General features: G+C 42.1%; 1 protein-coding gene across 1 annotated transcript in view; it reads left to right on the plus strand.

Annotated features, from left to right (window-relative positions):
* The window catches only part of PAPSS2 (3'-phosphoadenosine 5'-phosphosulfate synthase 2), an 89915-nt gene extending 71900 nt beyond the window's left edge, over nucleotides 1–18015 (plus strand). The window contains exons 9-12 of the mRNA XM_073353745.1: nucleotides 921–1056; nucleotides 10475–10743; nucleotides 13126–13355; nucleotides 13953–18015. Coding sequence (XP_073209846.1) covers nucleotides 921–1056; nucleotides 10475–10743; nucleotides 13126–13355; nucleotides 13953–14094 — 777 coding nt within the window. The 3' untranslated portion in view covers nucleotides 14095–18015. The remainder of the gene's footprint in view (nucleotides 1–920; nucleotides 1057–10474; nucleotides 10744–13125; nucleotides 13356–13952) is intronic.
* Nucleotides 18016–18732: the final 717 nt, after the last annotated feature.

Consider the following 18732-nt stretch of genomic DNA (forward strand, 5'->3'; position numbering starts at 1 on the left):
ACCAGGCCTCGGGAAAGACAAGTGCAAAGTACTTCACTTGGAAGGAAAAATCAAATGCACAACTACAGAATAGTAAATAACAGGCTAGGCAGTAGTACTGCTGAAAAAGATCTGGGGGTTGAAGAGAATTACAAATTGAATATGAGCCAACAATGTGATGCAATTGTAAAAAAGGCTAATATTCTGAATTCTGTTAACAAGAGTGTTGTATGTAAGGCACAGGCAGTTATTGTCCTGCTCTGCTCAGTCCTGGTGAGGCCTCACCTGCACTACTGTGTCCAGTCTGGGCTCCACACTTTAAGAAAGATGTGGACAAATTGGAGAGAGTCCAGAGGAGAGCAACAAAAATGGTAAAAAGTTTAGAAAACCTGACCTCTGAGGAAAGGTTAAAAAAACTGGACATGTTTAGTCTTGAGAAAAGAAGTCTTGGTTTAGGGGCAGAGAAGAGGGGGACCTGATAGCCTTTAAATATGTTTAGAGTTGTTATAAAGAGGACGTATTCAATTGTTTTCCATCTCCACTCAAGGTAGGACAAGATATAATAGACTTACTCTGCAGCAAGGGAGATTTAGGTTAGATATTAGGAAAAACTTTCTAACTATATGGATAGTTAAACACTGAACTAAACGTCAAAGGGAGGTGGTGGAATCCCCATCATTCTGGAGGTTTTTAAGAACTGGTTAGACAATCACTTGTCAGGATACTTGGTCCTACCTCAGCCTAGATGACCTGACAAGGTCCCCTCTAGCCTTGCATTTCAAGGAGAGAAACACTTAGATTAGATGGAGCCACTCGGTAAGTCACTGATAGTTGTACTGTGGAGGCATTTAATGAAAGAGAAAATGAATACAAATGTTTTAGTATTTAGCAGATATCCCGTGACTAATATATGTGTGTGTGTGTATGTTTATGATTCGTAGATGGTGATGGAAAGTGGGGATTGGTTGGCTGGTGGTGATCTTCTTGTGTTAGAGAAAATAAAATGGAATGATGGACTGGATCAATACCGCCTGACGCCACTGGAGCTCAGACAGAAGTTTAAAGAAATGAATGCTGGTAAGCATATGACTTTGTGATATTACACCCTCTTCACAGTCTCAGCCGGGCTAGTGCCTAATTATCCTTTGTCTCCCTCTAAAAGAGCCTCACTTTGAGACAAATATCACAAGACTAATTATAATAAAGTGGAGCTTAAACTAGATAATTTCCTGCTAGGTAATTTTCAGCATGCAAACTACCTTAAAAAATTCTAATAGATCTGTTCCTGTTGCACGTGTGTGATGTGAAAATTAGACATTTCACAGACTTCTTGCATTGAATTATTTTGCTGAGGTTGATCAAAAAGTATGTGAATATGTGATGTTGCGCTCTAAATGATTTTATAAAAATATGCTAATGAGTGTGAATATAATGTAACCGGAATATGCTTCATGCAAAAGGTCTCTTGTAAGGTATCATTACAAAGCTTATAATCTACTGAGTGTGGTCATCCTATTTGTATAAATGTATCACTCTTGTATCTGAAACTACAAATATGAAATATAACTCTGAGGTCCTATTGTAGTTATGCAAAGCGTGGGCCATTAATGATGGTTTGGAATCTTAATGGCTCCCATCAACCAGGACAATTGACTGTGGATGGCTCTGTTTGCTTGCAGGCCTTCCTGTGAGTCAGGCTGGGAGGAATGAAGGCTTGGGGTCTAACAGTGACATGTGATCATGTCACCTGAACTGAAATCCATCTTTAACCTGGTGTTTTTCCATTGAGAAGGAGGGATGAGAACCCAGAGGGACAAAGGATTCCCGCCTTATGCAAAAGATCTATAAGTGGGTGGAACAGAACAAAGGGGCAGCCATCATGAGGAATCCCTAGCTACCGCCTGAGCTGGAACAAGGGCTGTACCAGGGGAAAGGATTGTGCCCAGACTAGGAAGGTGTCCAGTCTGTGAAAGAAATGTATTGAAACATCTCTAAGGGTGAGATTTTATCTGTATTTAGTTTTCTGACTATACTAGACTTAGACTTGCGTGTTTTATTTTATTTTGCTTGGTAATTCACTTTGTTCTGTCAGTTACTATTTAGAACCACTTAAATCCTACTTTCTGTATTTAATAAAATCACTTTTTACTTATTAATTAACACAGAGTATGTATTAATACCTGGGGAGGGGGAGGTGCAAACATCTGTGAATACCTTTCTATCAGTGTTATAGAGGGTGAATAATTTATGATTTTACCCTGTATAAGCTTTATACAGGGTAAAATGGATTTATTTGGGGTTTGGACCCCATTGGGAGTTGGGCATCTGAGTGTTAAAGGCAGGAACACTTCTTAAATTGCTTTCAGTTAAGCCGACAGCTGTTAGGGAACGTGGTTCAGACCTGGGTCTGGGTTTGCAGCAGGCTAGTGGGTCTGGCTCAAACTAGGCAGGACACTGAAGTCCTAAGCTGACAGGGCAGGAAAGCAGGGGCAGAAGTAGTCTTGGCATATCAGGTGGCAACTCCCAGGGGGTTTCTGTGATCCAACCCGTCACAGAATAGTTAACAGTTCTCTTTATGATCAGCCCAAAAATGAAATCATATTGTAGATCTAAATATAAGACTTGGTTTAGTCTTCTCTTCTAAATTTCTGCATCTAATAATAAATAACTTCAAGGGCTTTGCAGTTTTCTCATCATAGTGTAGATAGAAAATATTCTTATTAATACAAATAATATTTTAGTACTATATAGTTGAGGCTTCACTGGAAATCACAGGCTTGTCATGGAAAGGCATGCTATTTGTACCAAATTCAATCTGATTTTTCCCCTATACATGCCTCCCTGGTTAAACAGGGAGCACCATAACAGCTGACCCCACTTTCTTCCTGCCACTGAGATCTGTTGTCACCCCAAATAAAAAGGGGGAGAGGATGGAACCTGTGTGACACCCACAAGACAGAACTTTCTTGGCAGATGAAGAGTGTTGCTATATTGAAGAAAGAAAAGGAGTACTTGTGGCACCTTAGAGACTAACCAATTTATTTAAGCATAAGCTTTCGTGAGCTACAGCTCACTTCATCGGATGCATACTGTGGAAACTGCAGAAGACATTATATACACAGAGACCATGAAACAATACCTCCTCCCACCCCACTCTCCTGCTGATAATAGCTTATCTAAAGTGATCACTCTCCTTACAATGTGTATGATAATCAAGGTGGGCCATTTCCAGCATAAATCCAAGTTTAACCAGAACGTCTGGGGGGGAGGGGGGGAGGAAAAAACAAGGGGAAATAGGCTACCTTGCATAATGACTTAGCCACTCCCAGTCTCTATTTAAGCCTATATTAATAGTATCCAATTTGCAAATGAATTCCAATTCAGCAGTTTCTCGCTGGAGTCTGGATTTGAAGTTTTTTTGTTGTAAGATAGCGACCTCCATAGTGGCCAGGATGCCACTATGTAGAAGCCCTCTACACCAACATTCCACACACAGATGGACTACAAGCCATCAGGAACACTATCCCCGATAATGTCACGGCAAATATGGTGGCTGAACTTTGTGACTTTGTCCTTACCCATAACTATTTTACATTTGGGGACAATGTATGCCTTCAGATCAGCGGCACTGCTATGGGTACCCGCATGGCCCCACAGTATGCCAACATTTTTATAGCTGACTTAGAACAACGCTTCCTCAGCTCTCATTCCCTAATGCCCCTACTCTACTTGCACTATACTGATGACATCTTCATCATCTGGACCCATGGAAAAGAAGCCCTTGAGGAATTCCACCATGATTTCAACAATTTCCATCCAACCATCAACCTCAGCCTGGACCAGTCCACACAAGAGATCCACTTCCTGGACACTACAGTGCTAATAAGCGATGGTCACATAAACACCTCCCTATACCGGAAACCTACTGTCCACTATTCCTACCTACATGCCTCCAGCTTTCACCCAGACCACACCACACGATCCATTGTCTACAGCCAAGCTCTACGATACAACTGCATTTGCTCCAACCCCTCAGAGAGAGACAAACACCTACAAGATCTCTATCAAGCATTCTTACAACTACAATACCCACCTGCTGAAGTTAAGAAACAAATTGACAGAGCCAGAAGAGTACCCAGAAGTCACCTACTACAGGACAGGCCCAACAAAGAAAATAACAGAACGCCACTAGCTGTCACCTTCAGCCCCCAACTAAAACCTCTCCAACGCATTATGAAGGATCTACAACCTATCCTGAAGGACGACCCATCACTCTCACAAATCTTGGGAGACAGGCTAGTCCTTGCCTACAGACAGCCCCCCAACCTGAAGCAAATACTCACCAGCAACCACACACCACACAACAGAACCACTAACCCAGGAACCTATCCTTGAAACAAAGCCTGTTGCCAACTGTGCCCACATATCTATTCAGGGGACACCATCATAGGGCCTAATCACATCAGCCACACTATCAGAGGCTCTTTCACCTGCACATCTACCAATGTGATATATGCCATCATGTGCCAGCAATGCCCCTCTGCCATGTACATAGGGCAAACTGGACAGTCTCTACGTAAAGGAATAAATGGATACAAATCAGATGTCAAGAATTATAACATTCATAAACCAGTCGGAGAACACTTCAATCTCTCTGGTCACGCAATTACAGACATGAAGGTTGCTATCTTACAACAAAAAAACTTCAAATCCAGACTCCAGCGAGAAACTGCTGAATTGGAATTCATTTGCAAATTGGATACTATTAATTTAGGCTTAAATAGAGACTGGGAGTGGCTAAGTCATTATGCAAGGTAGCCTATTTCCCCTTGTTTTTTCCTCCCCCTCCTTTCCCCCCCCACCCCCAGACGTTCTGGTTAAACTTGGATTTATGCTGGAAATGGCCCACCTTGATTATCATATACATTGTAAGGAGAGTGATCACTTTAGATAAGCTATTACCAGCAGGAGAGTGGGGTGGGAGGAGGTATTGTTTCATGGTCTCTGTGTATATAATGTCTTCTGCAGTTTCCACAGTATGCATCCGATGAAGTGAGCTGTAGCTCACGAAAGCTTATGCTCAAATAAATTGGTTAGTCTCTAAGGTGCCACAAGTACTCCTTTTCTTTTTGTTATAATTCTTGACATGTGATTGGTGTCCATTTATTCTTTTACGTAGAGACTGTCCAGTTTGACCAATGTACATGGCAGAGGGGCATTGCTGGCACATGATGGTATATATCACATTGGTAGATGTGCAGGTGAAAGAGCCTCTGATAGTGTGGCTGATGTGATTAGGCCCTATGATGGTGTCCCCTGAATAGATATGTGGGTACAGTTGGCAACGGGCTTTGTTTCAAGGATAGGTTCCTGGGTTAGTGGTTCTGTTGTGTGGTGTGTGGCTGCTGGTGAGTATTTGCTTCAGGTTGGGGGGCTGTCTGTAGGCAAGGACTAGCCTGTCTCCCAAGATTTGTGAGAGTGATGCGTCGTCCTTCAGGATAGGTTGTAGATCCTTCATAATGTGTTGGAGAGGTTTTAGTTGGGGGCTGAAGGTGACAGCTAGTGGTGTTCTGTTATTTTCTTTGTTGGGCCTGTCCTGTAGTAGGTGACTTCTGGGTACTCTTCTGGCTCTGTCAATTTGTTTCTTCACTTCAGCAGGTGGGTATTGTAGTTGTAAGAACGCTTGATAGAGCTCTTGTAGATGTTTGTCTCTCTCTGAGGGGTTGGAGCAAATGCGGTTGTATCGTAGAGCTTGGCTTTAGACAATGGATCGTGTGGTGTGGTCTGGGTGAAAGCTGGAGGCATGTAGGTAGGAATAGTGGACAGTAGGTTTCCGGTATAGGGAGGTGTTTATGTGACCATCGCTTATTAGCACTGTAGTGTCCAGGAAGTGGATCTCTTGTGTGGACTGGTCCAGGCTGAGGTTGATGGTTGGATGGAAATTGTTGAAATCATGGTGGAATTCCTCAAGGGCTTCTTTTCCATGGGTCCAGATGATGAAGATGTCATCAGTATAGTGCAAGTAGAGTAGGGGCATTAGGGGACGAGAGCTGAGGAAGCGTTGTTCTAAATCAGCCATAAAAATGTTGGCATACTGTGGGGCCATGCGGGTACCCATAGCAGTGCCGCTGATCTGAAGGTATACATTGTCCCCAAATGTAAAATAGTTATGGGTAAGGACAAAGTCCAGCCACCAGATTTGCCGTGACATTATCGGGGATAGTGTTCTTGACGGCTTGTAGTCCATCTTTGTGTGGAACGTTGGTGTAGAGGGCTTCTACATCCATAGTGGCCAGGATGGTGTTTTCAGGAAGATCACTGATGGATTGTAGTTTCCTCAGGAAGTCAGTGGTGTCTCAAAGATAGCTGGGAGTGCTGGTAGCGTAGGGCCTGAGGAGGGGGTCTACATAGCCAGACAATCCTGCTGTCAGGGTGCCAATGCCTGAGATGATGGGGCGCCCAGGATTTATGGATCCAGGTTTATGGATCTTGGGTAGCAGATAGAATACCCCAGGTCGGGGTTCCAGGGGTGTGTCTGTGCGGATTTGTTCTTGTACTTTTTCAGGGAGTTTCTTGAGCAAATGCTATAGTTTCTTTTGGTACCCTCAGTGGGATCAGAGGGTAATGGCCTGTAGAAAGTGGTGTTGGAGAGCTGCTGAGCAGCCTCGTGTTCGTCTTCCGACCTATTCATGATGATGACAGCACCTCCTTTGTCAGCCTTTTTGATTATGATGTCAGAGTTGTTTCTGAGGCTGTGGATGGCATTGTGTTCTGCACGGCTGAGGTTATGGGGCAAGTGATGCTGCTTTTCCACAATTTCAGCCCGTGCACGTCAGCGGAAGCACTCTATGTAGAAGTCCAGTCTGCTGTTTCGACCTTCAGAAGGAGTCCACCTAGAATCCTTCTTTTTGTAGTGTTGGTAGGAAGGTCTCTGTGGATTAGTATGTTGTTCAGAGGTGTGTTGGAAATATTCCTTGAGTCGGAGACGTCAAAAATAGGATTCTAGGTCACCACAGAACTGTATCATGTTCGTGGGGGTGGAGGGACAGAAGGAGAGGCCCCGTGTCATAAATATAAAGGGAAGGGTAAACCCCTTTGAAATCCTTCCTGGCCAGGGGAAAGCTCCTCTCACCTGTAAAGGGTTAAGAAGCTAAAGGTAACCTCGCTGGCACCTGACCAAAATGACCAATGAGGAGACAAGATACTTTCAAAAGCTGGGAGGAGGGAGAGAAACAAAGGGTCTGTGTGTCTGTCTTTGTCGGGGATAGACCAGGAATGGAGTCTTAGAACTTTTAGTAAGTAATCTAGCTAGGTATGTGTTAGATTATGATTTCTTTAAATGGCTGAGAAAAGAATTGTGCTGAATAGAATAACTATTTCTGTCTGTGTATCTTTTTTGTAACTTAAGGTTTTGCCTAGAGGGGTTCTCTATGTTTTTGAAGCTAATTACCCTGTAAGCTATCTACCATCCTGATTTTACAGGGGGGATTTCTTCATTTCTATTTACTTCTATTTTTATTAAAAGTCTTCTTGTAAGAAACTGAATGCTTTTTCATTGTTCTTAGATCCAAGGGTTTGGGTCTGTGGTCACCTATGCAAATTGGTGAGGCTTTTTATCCAACATTTCCCAGGAAAGGAGGGGTGCAAGTGTTGGGAGGATTGTTCATTGTTCTTAAGATCCAAGGGTCTGGGTCTGTAGTCACCTAGGCAAATTGGTGAGGCTTTTTACCAAACCTTGTCCAGGAAGTGGGGTGCAAGGTTTTGGGAAGTATTTTGGGGGGAAGGACGTGTCCAAACAGCTCTTCCCCAGTAACCAGTATTAGTTTGGTGGTGGTAGCGGCCAGTCCAAGGACAACGGGTGGAATATTTTGTACCTTGGGGAAGCTTTGACCTAAGCTGGTAAAGATAAGCTTAGGAGGTTTTTCATGCAGGTCCCCACATCTGTACCCCAGAGTTCAGAGTGGGGGAGGAACCTTGACACCCCGAGATAGGACAAATTCTTCTGCTGGGTTAAGAGTATAGTTGGATAGATTAACAATATTGCTGGGTGGGTTGAGGGAACCATTGCTGTGGCCTCTTGTGGCATGTAGTAGTTTAGATAATTTAGTGCCCTTTTTCTTTGGTAGAGAAGCAAAGTGTGTGTTGTAAATGGCTTGTTTATTCCCCCACCACCACCAGTGTTCCTCAGACGTTCTTGTTAACTCCTGGAAATGTGCTGGAAATGGCCCACCTTGATTATCACTTCAAAAGGTTTTCTCTCCCCCAACCCCACTCTCCTGCTGGTAATAGCTCATCTTAAGTGATCACTCTCCTTACAATGTGTATTTTTTCATGGTCTGTGTGTATATATAAAATCTGCTCACTGTACTTTCCACTTTATGCATCCAATGAAGTGAGCTGTAGCTCACGAAGGCTTATGCTCAAATAAATTGGTTAGTCTCTAAGGTGCCACAAGTACTCCTTTTCTTTTTGCGAATACAGACTAACATGGCTGCTACTCTGAAACCTGTCGCTATATTGAAGCTTCATTGTGTTAGTTCCTGGAAGGCTTCACCAACATTAGAGAGACTAGATGGGTGAGGTAATGTCTTTATTGGACCAACTTCTGTTAGTGTAAGAGACAAGCTTTCGAGCTACACAGAGCTCTTCATTGGGTCTGGGAAAGGTACTCAGAGGATATGTCTACAGTGCAGTGACGCACCCGTGGCTGATCCTGGCTGGCTTGGGCTCACAGGGCTGTTTAATTGCAGTGTAGATGTTCAGGCTCGGGCTGCATCCTGAGTTCTGGAACTCTCCCACCTCGCAGGGCCCTAGAGCCTGAGCTGCAGCCCAAACCCAAATACCCACATCACAATTAAATAGTCCCTTTGCCCAAGCCCCACGAGCCGGGGTCAACTGGCATGGGCCAGCTGTGGGTTTTTAATTGCAGTGTAGACATACTCAGAGTGTCACAGCTAAATACAAGGTGGAACAGATTATTTAGCCTAAGTAGTTAACACATATTTTAAGGGGCCATTCAAGATGAAGTGGCCCATTAACACCTCTGCAGTCGTAGGACAAAAAATAGGGATTAGTAGGTTACGGATGGTTGTAATAAGCCACAAATCTGGTGTCTCTCTTCAGTCTGTGATTTTTAGTGTTTACCAAAATTATTTAGGCTCCCAGGCTCATCTTTTGAAAATGTTGGGCAGATTTGAGAGGGCAGATATGGAGTGATCATTTTGTGAAAAGAGTTCACCCATGAGTGATAGTGTTTTTGTCTTTTAACATTTTTCTGTGTGAGTTCATTTGAGAGTGTAGTGTTTGTCTCATTTCACCCACATAGTTATTACTGGGGCATTTAGTTCTATGGATGAGGCACATCACGTGTTGTGATATGCATGTGTAGAACCCACGGAACTTGAAAGGTGTGTTGCGGGGGGGGGGGGGGGGATCGATCATCATAGCAGTGAAGATATGTCAGCAGGTTTTGCATCTGTTGTTCTGGCAGGGTGTGGTGCTGCTTTGGGTTGTGTCCTGGTTGGTGGGGAACTTGCATCTTATGAAATGCTTGTTGAGGTTCGGGGGTTGTTTGAAGGCCAAAAGAGGAGGTTCAGGAAACATTTTTCAGGATGTAGTCCCCATCAAGTGTGGGTTGTAGTTGTTTAATTACAGTGTGGGGTACAGTTCCAGTGTGGGGGTACCAAGTGACAAGTTGGGGTGTGTGGTTGGGGGAGCTTTTTCTTCACTTTATTGAAGCAGGTTCTCTTGGGGTATTTGGGTGGCCTGTTCCATGATGCAATCTACTTCTCTGGTGGTGTGTCCTTGTTTGATGAAGGCAGGTTTAAGTTTCTTAAGGTGCATATCTTGGGCTTTTATCCTGGGACCAATCACCAAAACATGTCCACACTGGGGAGAGAAGTTCCACAAGTCACCTACAACTCTGCATAACAAATTTGACCTTGTTTTAGAAGGTGGGTGCTTTTATTGTAGATTTTCCAAACTCCCTAAGCATTTTATTGAACTTTGAAAACAAACAAACAAATATTTTCAGAAGTGAAGTTCAGAGGATGATTGGAAATACACTTTCTAATGAGAAGGTGAAAAATACATTGGCCAGAGTAGGATGATATAACCAAGATCAACCTCAGAGAAAATGAGCACAATGAAAAGATTTCGCAGAGCACTTAAGAGGAATAATACATATGTAATTTAAATATTGTAGCAACCATTCCACGTGAAGATAAAGTTGCTTATTTTGTTTCCTTGTTCTGTGTTTGTGCAGCACCTAGCACAATGGGATCCTGGTCCATAACTAGGGCTCCTAGGCACGATGGTAATACAGATCATTCATACAAATAATAATATCAGGGAACATAAACAGTAGAGGTTGTCATAATTTGATGCTCATAACTTACAGAGTGTATAAATGTACTTCCTGTTAGGTGTTCCGGTTAGTGCCATTGTTAATCATCTTATCAGACTTATGACACTGTTCTGAATCTTTCTTGATTAGATGCCGTATTCGCATTTCAGCTGCGCAACCCTGTCCACAATGGTCATGCTCTGCTCATGCAGGACACCAAAAGCCATCTGCTGGAAAGAGGTTACAAACATCCTGTGCTTCTGCTTCACCCTCTGGGAGGCTGGACCAAAGAGGATGATGTGCCACTAGTGTGGCGAATGAAGCAGCATGCAGCCGTGCTTGAGGAACATGTCCTGGACCCAAAGTCAACTGTTGTTGCAATCTTCCCCTCTCCCATGTTGTATGCTGGTCCAACAGAGGTAATGTATTTCTTAAGTAACAACCAACACCTTGAAGTATTCACAGAATTTTAAATCCATAAATATGGCTTTATTCAGAAAACTGACACAGTAAGTGACATCTGAGGTACCCTATTCATTCTTCATCAGTAGCTTCCATATCAACTCTGCTTACAGTACAAGTCCGATAAGATTTGCTAATTGACAGGATTAAAAGATCAGACCAATATCTGAAAAAGTCCAGCTGTAAATTTTGCTTCATACATCATCAGATTAGATTTTGCTGTACTGGGTCTGCAACCTGGTAATCTGGACATAATCTAAACACACATGACTGAAAAACAAGGAGTACATAAGAGCCATTTTTATTGAGCTATGTTTCAGGCAATCATTTTCATATAGTTACTTACATTTTTCCCCGCTTGTGCCAGTCTATGTTGTAGCTTAATTTGATACAAATATAAATACAACTTTTTAGCAAAGTAATCTAAAAGCAGACTTCCTAAATGATAAAACTGTCCCACTCATCTTTGAGAACCTGTGCTATCCCCCAAAGCATCAGTGAATGAGGGACTTTTTAATAGTCATACAATACGTTTACATATTTCCTTCAGTGTTCACCACATGAATGCACCTTTGTTTTATCATCACATTAGCCAGGGGTTCAAATTTTAAAAAGGCTAGACCTCACAGAAATACCAAGGTCTGCCATCTGGGCCTCCAGTACTGGCAACTTGTTAAGTCTCCCATGAGTTTTCCCTCCTTCTACCCTGAGCCATCTGAATTCCCCCAATAGGTCTATTCTCATTCCTACCCGCTTGCAGGGTGTAAATTCTTTACTTTGTAGTGCCCACCACTCAGTCTATCTGCCTTCCGTTCCTGCTTCCTCCCTCTACTCATTTTGTGCTGGACACTTTATTTGGAGGCAGTGGAACTGCTATAGATAAACCCGTGGCACTATCTCCTGAGAGGTCTACGTTGGCAGTGACAGCTTATAGAACTGGCCTGTGCTGAAGGTGAAGGCTACACAAGGCATGGTGGAGATGTAATAGGTAACTGGGCTTTTGACTCCTTATTAATTTCCACTCCTTTGGGAGTTTCTGGTCATGGACAGTCATTACTTCAATTTTCCCCAGTAATTCTTTCCCTAAAGCTAAGGAATAAATATCCTGAGGTAGGCAAATGTGGAGGTTAGGGTAAAAGCACGAAGGAATCAGAACTTTCCTCACAGTTTCATATGCTTGTGCAGCATATACCTGTCTCAGCTGGGCAGTCACTTGGCTGCAGTGTAGGAACCTTCAGCCTCTTCCTTTCACATGAGCTTTTACAAAAGTTTGTGCCTCGTGGCTATTAAATAACTAGGAAATAGAACTACAGTATTATATAAATCCTGAGAGAAAGGAATAGTAATTTATTTGGGGGGGAATTACTTAGCCTTTTAAACTAGTAATTTCAGTAATACTAGCATTATTTACACAGCACCCCAGGGGTGCAGGACGTTTGGTGGTTATACATTTTTTACTGAAGATGGACTGTCTCAATTTCTATTTAAATATTGAGAGGGTGACAAAAGGGAAGGGAATATAGCTGAGCAGAGACAGTGTACAGATTGTGAGGCACAGAGAGTATATATATATCCAGCCACATTCTGTGCTGCCCCTTGCAGGGGAGACAACTCAAGAGAGGTCTGAGGTGCAAAGGTGGCTTTACTTTACCTTTGCATCGCTGGGATTCTAGGCCTAGCTGGGGTGCTCTGTCTGGCCTCCTGGAGAGGCTGGGGCAACTCTCATACGTAATCAGGACTATGGCAGTCAGTTCTTGGTGGTCCCAATAAAGAGAGGAATTAATATTAAAGTAATTAAGGATGCCCTAGTCTTTCCCATTTCACAAGAGGCCCCAATTATCCAGCCAGCCATACTTAAGTTATGGCATATATTCAACTATTAGTAAATAGAGAGACTTGTAAAGTGTTCACTCTTCAGCATTTTCCAGTTATGGCCTCTCAGTTTTCATGCATCATTTCATTTAAGGAGTTCTGTGATCAGACAGAGAGAGAACAAATGATCTCATGTACTCTTACAGCCGTAAAAAACAGAACAAGATCAGTTTCTCTCTGTACAATTTCCACTAGATGCATCCTTTGCAGAAATTTAATTTTAGACCAGTTTCATTTTATTTAAGTAGAGGAAGTGAAAGCAGTGGTAGATGAAAGTGAAGTGGGTAAATCTATAACCAGAAACAACAAATAGCCTGCTGAAGAGTGTCATTCTTTTCATGCTTGTCCAAATAAAGACATTGCCTAGCTTTTAAACATTTTTTATTAAAGCAAGACAAAAATATTGATGTGCTATGTCAAGTGTTGGCCTGCATTTAAATAATGGTATTTGTGTTGCACCTTCACAGGTTCAGTGGCACTGTAGGGCTCGAATGATTGCTGGAGCCAATTTCTACATTGTGGGCCGAGACCCTGCAGGCATGCCCCATCCAGAGACCAAGAAAGATTTGTATGAGCCCACACAAGGAGGGAAGGTCCTTAGCATGGCACCAGGCTTGGCCTCTGTGGAAATCATTCCCTTCAGAGTTGCAGCATACAATAAAGTAAAAAAGGCCATGATTTTTTACAATCCAGAAAGGTAACACAGTGAATGATGATCTGCTTTAAAGTAGCCCATATTATATTTAAATAATATTTAATATTTAAAGGATTTCTTAAGGGTTGAAGTTTAGCAGAAGAAAGGAAAAATTTTGTAGTATTTTAGATAACTTGGCTGTAAATGAAATAAAAGAACTAAGGGATGAAAACACCTATGTGAGGAGTCTGTTTGCCTGCCAGCACAGGACACAACACCCAGACGAAGGAGTTAGCACATATGAAACTAATGCTATGCTTGATCTTCACCAAAAAGGTTAAGAAACAACAACATTTAGGAAACAGTAGAAATACTTCTCCTTATTTTTAGAAAAGTATTTTATATTTAATAATATAATGTAATAGTGAAAATAGAGGTCCTTTATTTAATAGAGGTCCCGTTGCTTCTTATTGCTGCTGGTAAATTTGCACATGTAGATAAAAATTTGTGCCATTAGTGCTTACAGAGTTAGTGAAGACATTGCAATTTTCAGATTAAATTCTGAGGATAGCAGAAAAAATAAATTTGAAAAGATTTGGCTTTGATGCACTTAAGGAGACTAAATTTACTGATTTCATCCATATATCTGTTCTGTGGTAGGCACGATGAATTTGACTTCATCTCTGGAACACGCATGAGAAAGCTTGCTCGAGAAGGCGAAAATCCACCTGATGGGTTCATGGCTCCAAAAGCTTGGAAAGTCTTAACTGAATACTACAAATCACTGGAAAAAAAATATTAATTCTACTTTTCCTCAGAAATATGGGTATTAAGAGTGAGCTCTTGATTGATTGATTTACTGTATTACAGATCACTTAGTTTGCATTTTCAATATCCTAATGGTAGGTTAGAACATTTTCTAATAGGGTCAAATTGTTTTTGAATGTATGTATTTTGGGCCTGGCCCTTCTCCCACTAAATTATTGGTAATTTTCCTTTCAACCTCAAAGGGACCAGCAGCCAGTCTGTTATTTATTTGGATGATTGTCCAAAGCCATATTAGGACTGACCAGTTGGACATCTTTAGTGATGTCCTAGTGGTACACCAACCCCCAAAGGTACACAGTTTGACCTTATAGCCATGATGTAGTTACATATCCCTTATGCTCTTTAAATCAGTTACAAACTGGAAATAGGAAAGAAATGATTTACTATATTTCCCTTATTCCTTAAGAAGCCCATCTTCTGCAATGGGCAGAAGGATTTTCTTTCGCACATATCTGGGTTTCTCTTGTCCACCACACACCCCTCTCTTTCTAATGCCTCCTACTTAAACTTGGACGTTTCAGTCAAGAAACTGAACTAAGCTTTATTGCAGCTCCAAGTTTAGCTTTCTACATAAAAGACACAATTTAAAGCAGCCCAGCTTGAGTGCCAGTGTGAGGTTGGGAGAAGTGGTGCTTTAACTTTTGAGTCCTGCATTGAGGGCTCACAGTGGCACTTTCCCTCCCCACCAAGAACTGCAGGGGAGCTGGCCTGCTTTGACTGCAGGAAGCTGTACTAGGAGATGCATGAGGCCCTTAGACTACTCTCACTTCATCTGTTTTGTACCAGTGTAATGCCACTGACCACAGTGGAGTTATTTCTGATTTACACTGGTGTGTATGATTTACACTGTATGTGATTTGAGAATCAGGATCCGAGTTCAGCTTATTGAATAAAGAGGCCAAGTTTAGGAGGGGACAGTTTAAAATAGTCTCTTGACACCCTAGAATGTCAAGCTAGCGCCTCTTTCTTGCCACTTTCTACCCTCTTTTCTATAATAAAAGCTAATTTAGTCGAATATAATGCTTCCAGTTTCCAATAGAAAAAGGAAACAAACTGGCCACAACCTGTTTTGGAAAGGCCATTTTGGCTCCAGGAGGTTTGGGAAAGGTGTAATTGAGAGAGCTAGAAAAATTGATTTTGCTATACAGTAAAAATTTTAGATGTAGTGTTTAACACATGTTCCCTTGCTTATGCTTTCCATATAGGGAGGATAGCCCCCCCTCCCCTCCACTCCCCTCCCCCACACACTTTGTCCTTCTGAAAGATTAGCTTTAAACATTTGTTTTTCAAATTATGCATATTTACTGTAACTGCAGTAAGCCCCTCCAGGCTGTGCATTAACAGAGTATGAAAGAAGACACTCTCCCATCAGTTTCATGCCCATAATGTACAAAAGTCATGGATCAACAGCCTATTAATGCCCATCATGTTGCAGCTTACTGCTGTTCTAAAGAGAGGAAAGAAATAAGGCCCATTCGTTTTATCACTGTCTGCCAGAGATTGGGGTGTGGGTGAGGAACAGCTGGCTGAAGCTCTATCTAGAAAAAACAGGAATGCAAATGGCAGATGGGAAAATATGGTGAATTGTACGTGCCTCCTTAATGGAGAGTGTGTGTTGCATGTTGTTGCTTCAGGTGGTAAGCTGGAGGCTAGGATCTCCAGGTGCTATTAGACTGGGATGTTGATGGTTTTTTCCCCCCAATCTGTATCTGGCCAGGAGGTTGCAACAAGTTTCTTTTGGACATGAGTCTGGCTTCTGTGATCACTTCTCGTTTGCCACCTTGTGATTACTAAAGTGAACTCTTCCTTGAGCTGCAGCATAAATCCACCTGGAAATGTAAGGTGGTGCAGGATGTGGCTGATCACTGGGGAAGCAGGCTCACCATGCACAGACTGTACTAGTCTTCCAATCTGCATTAGGTGCCATTGTGTTTTTGGGTGATATTGAGGTTGTTGGCTTTCATCTTCCTTGCACCTGCCATATTTGTAGTCAGCAGAGGCATTGTGTACACTGGAGACCCCTCAGTCTAGAAGAGAAGGAACTGTTAGCAGGTTGTCCGTGTGGGGACCCAGGCCTAGACTTTGTAACTCACTGTAGTAACTCCTCACTTAAAGTCGTCCTGGTTAACATTGTTATGTTGCAGATCAATTAGGGAACATGCTCGTTTAAAGTTGCTCAATCCTCCCTTATAACCTTGTTTGGCAGCCGCCTGTTTTGTCCACTCTGGCAGGCAGAGCAGCTCGTTGGCGCTAGCTGGTGGGGGCTTGGAACCAGGGTGGACTGGCAGTCCCCTTATCAGCTCCCCGCTCCCCTAAGTTTCCTGTGTGGCAGCTGCCCAGCAGGCTATCAATTGCCAGCAGTTCAGCTGTCCTGCCCCCCACTGTTGTGTGCTGCTCCTGCCCTCTGCCTTGGAGCTGCTCTCCAGAGCCTCCTGCTTGCTGGTGGGGAGGAGAGGGGGACTAATGTCAGGGTGTCCCCCTCCCCCTGCACCCCACTTACCCCATCTCCCTTAAGCAGGGCTGGGGGGGGGGTGAAGACACTGCAGGGCTCAGGACAGAGGAAGCTTCCTGGCAGTAGCTGCTGCAGTCTCAGCTTGCTGATTAACTTAACAAGGTAGTGTATTTAAGAGTGGTGTCAGCATACTTAAAGGGGCAATGCACATCTCTCTCTCTCTCACACACACACAGGGTGTGTCTCTGTCTGCCAGGCTGTCTCCCCTCCCTCCATTTGTGCTGCCTTGTAGAGTGTGAGGCTACGTTAACAACCATGGGTTAAGCCTTGAGGGCTCAGCCAATTGCTAGTTCATCATTTAGCAGTAAGGCAATATCCCACCCTCTGACTCCACCACCTCAACCAAGCTTGGATTTGCTTAACATTGTTTCACTTAAAGTCGCATTTTTCAGGAACATAACTACAATGTTAAGTGAGGAGTTACTGTACTTCCCTAGTGGCTCAAAAGCCCAAATCTGTTGACTTAGGCTTTGGAGGTGTGTTCTATCTACTTTCATGGGCTTCTAGGAAGAAGAAAGCATATGAGAGCTGCTGAAGTAATGGTTGGTATTTACTGGAGACTTGTAGGAGCTTATTACCTCCATGAACATGATATTGTGTTATTCATTTTCTAGGGAAAATATACACAGTTATTGTAGGAATTAATGTGAGTGATTTCAGTCTCTGATCTTGCAGATTTATTTTTATATATCTCAGAATACTTTAATGGGTGTCCAAAAACTGGTTAAAAGGTGTTGTAAATGAAATTAGCATTCTTCTCATTTTGCAGTTTTAAATGTAAAAAGATCTATATATTGTAAAACAATCATGCTTCTGCTTGTAATTTAGTTTAGTAAAATATATAATTAAGTGAAATTGTTTTGCTGTGCCCATTGTGCAATGCACATAATTACAGAAGCAATTCAAAATGTTATTTTAAAACATTTTACTTTTCAAATATTTCCAGCTTCTTATTGCTTTTAAAAATCTAGAGTAAGGAATCAAAAGTTGCATTATACCTCAAGAAATTAAATACTACAAATGTAACACAGGAAGCTAAAAATATATTAAACAATAGTGCCTTTTATATTTAGGCCCTCTGGCAGGGACCTGAAAGAGAAAAGTAATACTGTGACTTTTAATTAATATTTGATATTTTTAAAAGTGGTGTTACATTTTTTTTAACCTTAAAACAAAGAAGTGGTCTGTGAAAAAGCAGTAAACCCAAACGGTTACAGCAAAACAATTTACTACACTATTTTAAAGGAATAATTTGAGTCCATTCGCTAGTATTTTTATAGTATATTTATTAAAGACAAGACTGGAATTTGTGCCTTGACTGATGCATCTCATGAGTCATAATATATTCTGAACTCGATACTCTGTTATTAAACATTCACTTTTAGTACAAATATATATTTCTATGTCTAAATATTTGCTTGTCATTTTGTGAAATTTTTTACAACCTTTTTTTGCTTTCTGAAATGTATTCACATCAAGACTTACCTGTAAGGGAATGCAGACTGTCAGCACTGAATTTACATGAGTTCTCCACTGCCATGCTACTCCTGGCCTTCTAATCTCCAGGGGTTTGGCAAGCATGGGAGAGTAGCCACTGAAACTGTGCTAGAAACTTATTGGATCAATACCAGCAGAACCTATTACAGCCAGTTTCCTGAACTATCCATGCCTTCTTATTACTTTCTTATAGCATGGTTCCAGCATGAGGATTAACATAGGTATGCAGGCATTTTATTTAAAAAATACCCCACACATAGGCCACACTATTTCCAACTTTTTAGTAACTACGTCAACCCCACATCACATATAAAAAGCAATTTGGGGCTATCTGGTTTGCTCAGTTTTCAGACTCTAACCTATGGGCACCTACATGCTGCTGGGATCCACTTCCCTATAAAGCAAGAATAAAATGGAGCAGTGGAAATCTTCACTCCCGTCTTGTAGAAGCGGTTGATGTGAAAAAAAATTGCTACCAGCAAGGTAAAGGAATCAAGTAATTGGGATTCAAGTGAGGGTCTTATACCACCCTCCTCACTGTTCCAAGCACCTTCCTGTAATAAGTTAAATAATGTAACCAATATCTGTCACATGTGGTTTGTT

This window comes from Lepidochelys kempii, chromosome 7 (assembly GCF_965140265.1).
Source record: "Lepidochelys kempii isolate rLepKem1 chromosome 7, rLepKem1.hap2, whole genome shotgun sequence".
NCBI lineage: Eukaryota > Metazoa > Chordata > Testudines > Cheloniidae > Lepidochelys > Lepidochelys kempii.